Consider the following 2,811-nt stretch of genomic DNA (forward strand, 5'->3'; position numbering starts at 1 on the left):
TATAAAGAGAGAGAACATGCTATTTAAATTTAATTCTGCTTAAATTACAAAGTAAAATTGGGGCATCATAAAGTACTACTTTACTACCTCTTCTGAAACAAAGGACATAACTAAAGCCTCCATATGTGCTGACATTTTAATCATAGTGAACACTATTACTAGCAAAAAATGTATGCAGTGTAAAGAGATAATTATGTGACCTCTTTTGCTAATTTGGGCTGCTTTTGGTAGAGGACATTAAAATATCCTGGGATTTCAGTATGTCAGCATCTAAACTATATCTCCCAAACTGCTTGGTGAGAAACAAAGGCTAAATGGTTATGAAGAGAACTATTTTAGATAATGTGAAATGTGTTATAGCTGTTTACCTTATAAAAGCAGCTTGTAAATCTTGTTTTTTAACATTTATAAAAATTTAACTGACTATTTTCAACAGTTAGAATCAATAGTTTAAAAACCGCTTTTTAATTAATATATTTCAGTTCTGGAGGTGGTTTTTGGCAAACCTGGCTTCTGGTGGAGCTGCTGGAGCAACATCCTTATGTGTAGTATATCCTCTAGATTTTGCCCGAACCCGCTTAGGTGTCGATATTGGAAAAGGTATGGGATTTTTAGAAATACTAATTTTTTCTCTTTGTGTTTTGAACCATGAATAACAGTGTTACCAGAGCCTACACATTTTATTCTTAACCAAATGGTAGAGTCACAGGGCCTGAACTATTACTTTTTTCTTTTTCCTTAAAAGAGGGAAGGGGAAGGCCTGTGTAGCAAAAGAGTGAACACAAAGACTAGTTATAACTTATTTCCATTTTTTTTCCTAGAGAGCCCCTCCTAGATCTCTCCGGGTACTTACTCCTGTCTCAGCTATGGCTCCTCTCTAGAATGAATGTATAAATCTCATCCTAGCGAATCCCTTTACCTCTATCCTTACTTAAACATCACATCTTCCTTTTTTGTTGTTACACCCTTGTTTTCATAGAGTATATTCTTTGGTACCCGTGTTTTGGTTTGGTTTGGTTTGTTTTTTTTAGAGATGAGGTCTCACTCTGTCACCCAGGTTGGAGTGCAGTGGCTCAATCATAGCTCGCTACAACCTCGAATTCCTGGGCTCAAGGGATCCTCCTGCCTCAGTCTCCCAAATAGGACTTCAGGCACACAGGTAGCTAGGACTACGGTTTACTGTGACTGTTAGAGCATATAGCTTGGGTCTATGTAAAGTCTCCAGATGTTTTTGGGTGAGACAGGGTTTACTTGGGAAAACCACACCTGGCTAGGTTTTTTTATTTTTATTTTTTGTAGAGATGGGGTCTCGCTATGTTGCTCAGGCTGGTCTCAACCTCCTGGGCTCAAGCAATCCTCCCACCTCAGTCTCCCAAAGTGCTGGGATTATAGGCTTGAGCCACCTGTCCTCCACGTGGCTGGTAGCTATTTGAAAAAGAGGGAATAGGAGATAAATTGAGATTTTGCATGTCTAAAAATACTTCTTTTATCCACTCACTTTATTTATATTTGGCCATATATAAAATTCTGAAAGTTATTTTCCTTCACAATTATGAAAATATTACCCTGGCTTCTATGAATAGTTTCTAATGTTGCTCCTAAGAAATTTGATCTTTTAGTCCAGATCCTTTAGGATGTGATGGGATTTTTTTCTTTTTAGTTATTTTCTATGCCTGATGATGTTACATTTCACAGTCACATATCTTATGTATGTCTTTTTTTCAGTAATTGTGGAGGTTACTCAATTGGCCCCATTAAATCTGGAGCCTTGGGTTCAGTTCTAAGGATGGCAGCACATGGCAGCTCAGGGTGAGGTGGATTTTGAGTATCCAGTTGTTCCTCTGTTTTCACTCAAGGAGTAGTACTTAGTTCCTCTGATTTCTAAGTCTTTCTGAGGTTATTGGGGTCCAGTGGCTAGCTTGTAAACATCAACAGCATCTTCCTCTGCACAAAAACAGGTTTCAGATTTCTCTGCTCTACTTAGTGAATTACAACTCCTTCCTCTCCTTTCCATCTTGCAGAATTCTATGTATTTCATTCTCTGTCAGGTACTCTTCTTTGCCTGTATGGCTTTAAACCTATTTTTTTCTTTATCATCATTGAAATAGGGTTTCTTCAGGAAGCAGAAATTCATTCAACAAATATTTATTGAGTGCCTGCTGTGAACCAGGCCTTCCTGCAGATACAGTGTGTGTGAGTGTGCATGTGGATGTGTATATATATGCACACATACACATTCACACCCCCATGTAAGACATGGAGCTCATGCCTCGTGTACCTAATAGTCTAGTGGAGGACAGAAGCAATAAAAAAAAATGAATAAATGGCTAAAATACGCTGTCATTTAATGATAAATGCTAGGAAAAAATTAGAAGAAAGTGATACCGATTTTAGATAAATGATCAGAAAATGTCTTGGGAAGGGGTGGCATTTTGAGTAAAGATGAAAATATGAGTTCCATCTATTTAACCGGGAGTCCAAATTTTCTTTTTATTGCTAAGAAGGTGAAAATAACTCATTGTAACTAGTTTTAAGTTCCATAGTTCTTTCTCAAAATTAGGAGAGTTTACTTTGGAAGATTGTATTGTGCATAAAGTAGTTTCAAAATATTGTCGAGGAGTTCCAGGTCAAGGGAAAATAAAAACAAAACCAGCAAACACTAGAAAAATGTGACACCTCATCTGAAATGTTGACTGTCCTAAACTTACTAGTTTTTAGCTTTGTCTTTTTGCTTTTCAACAGTCCTAGAGTTTTTCATTTCTAAGTATTTTCTCAACCCCAGCTAGTAACTTCTAGTAATTTTAATGAAAT

General features: G+C 36.9%; 1 protein-coding gene across 1 annotated transcript in view; it reads left to right on the forward strand.

The window, feature by feature from the left end:
• SLC25A31 (solute carrier family 25 (mitochondrial carrier; adenine nucleotide translocator), member 31) overlaps nucleotides 1–2,811 on the forward strand; it is an 80,383-nt gene that overhangs the window by 46,489 nt on the left and 31,083 nt on the right. The window contains exon 3 of the mRNA XM_012643280.1: nucleotides 450–638. Within this exon, the coding sequence (XP_012498734.1) occupies nucleotides 450–638 (189 nt within the window). The remainder of the gene's footprint in view (nucleotides 1–449; nucleotides 639–2,811) is intronic.

Source organism: Propithecus coquereli, unplaced genomic scaffold (genome assembly GCF_000956105.1).
Source record: "Propithecus coquereli isolate 6110/MARCELLA unplaced genomic scaffold, Pcoq_1.0 Scaffold195, whole genome shotgun sequence".
In the NCBI taxonomy this organism is placed as follows: domain Eukaryota; kingdom Metazoa; phylum Chordata; class Mammalia; order Primates; family Indriidae; genus Propithecus; species Propithecus coquereli.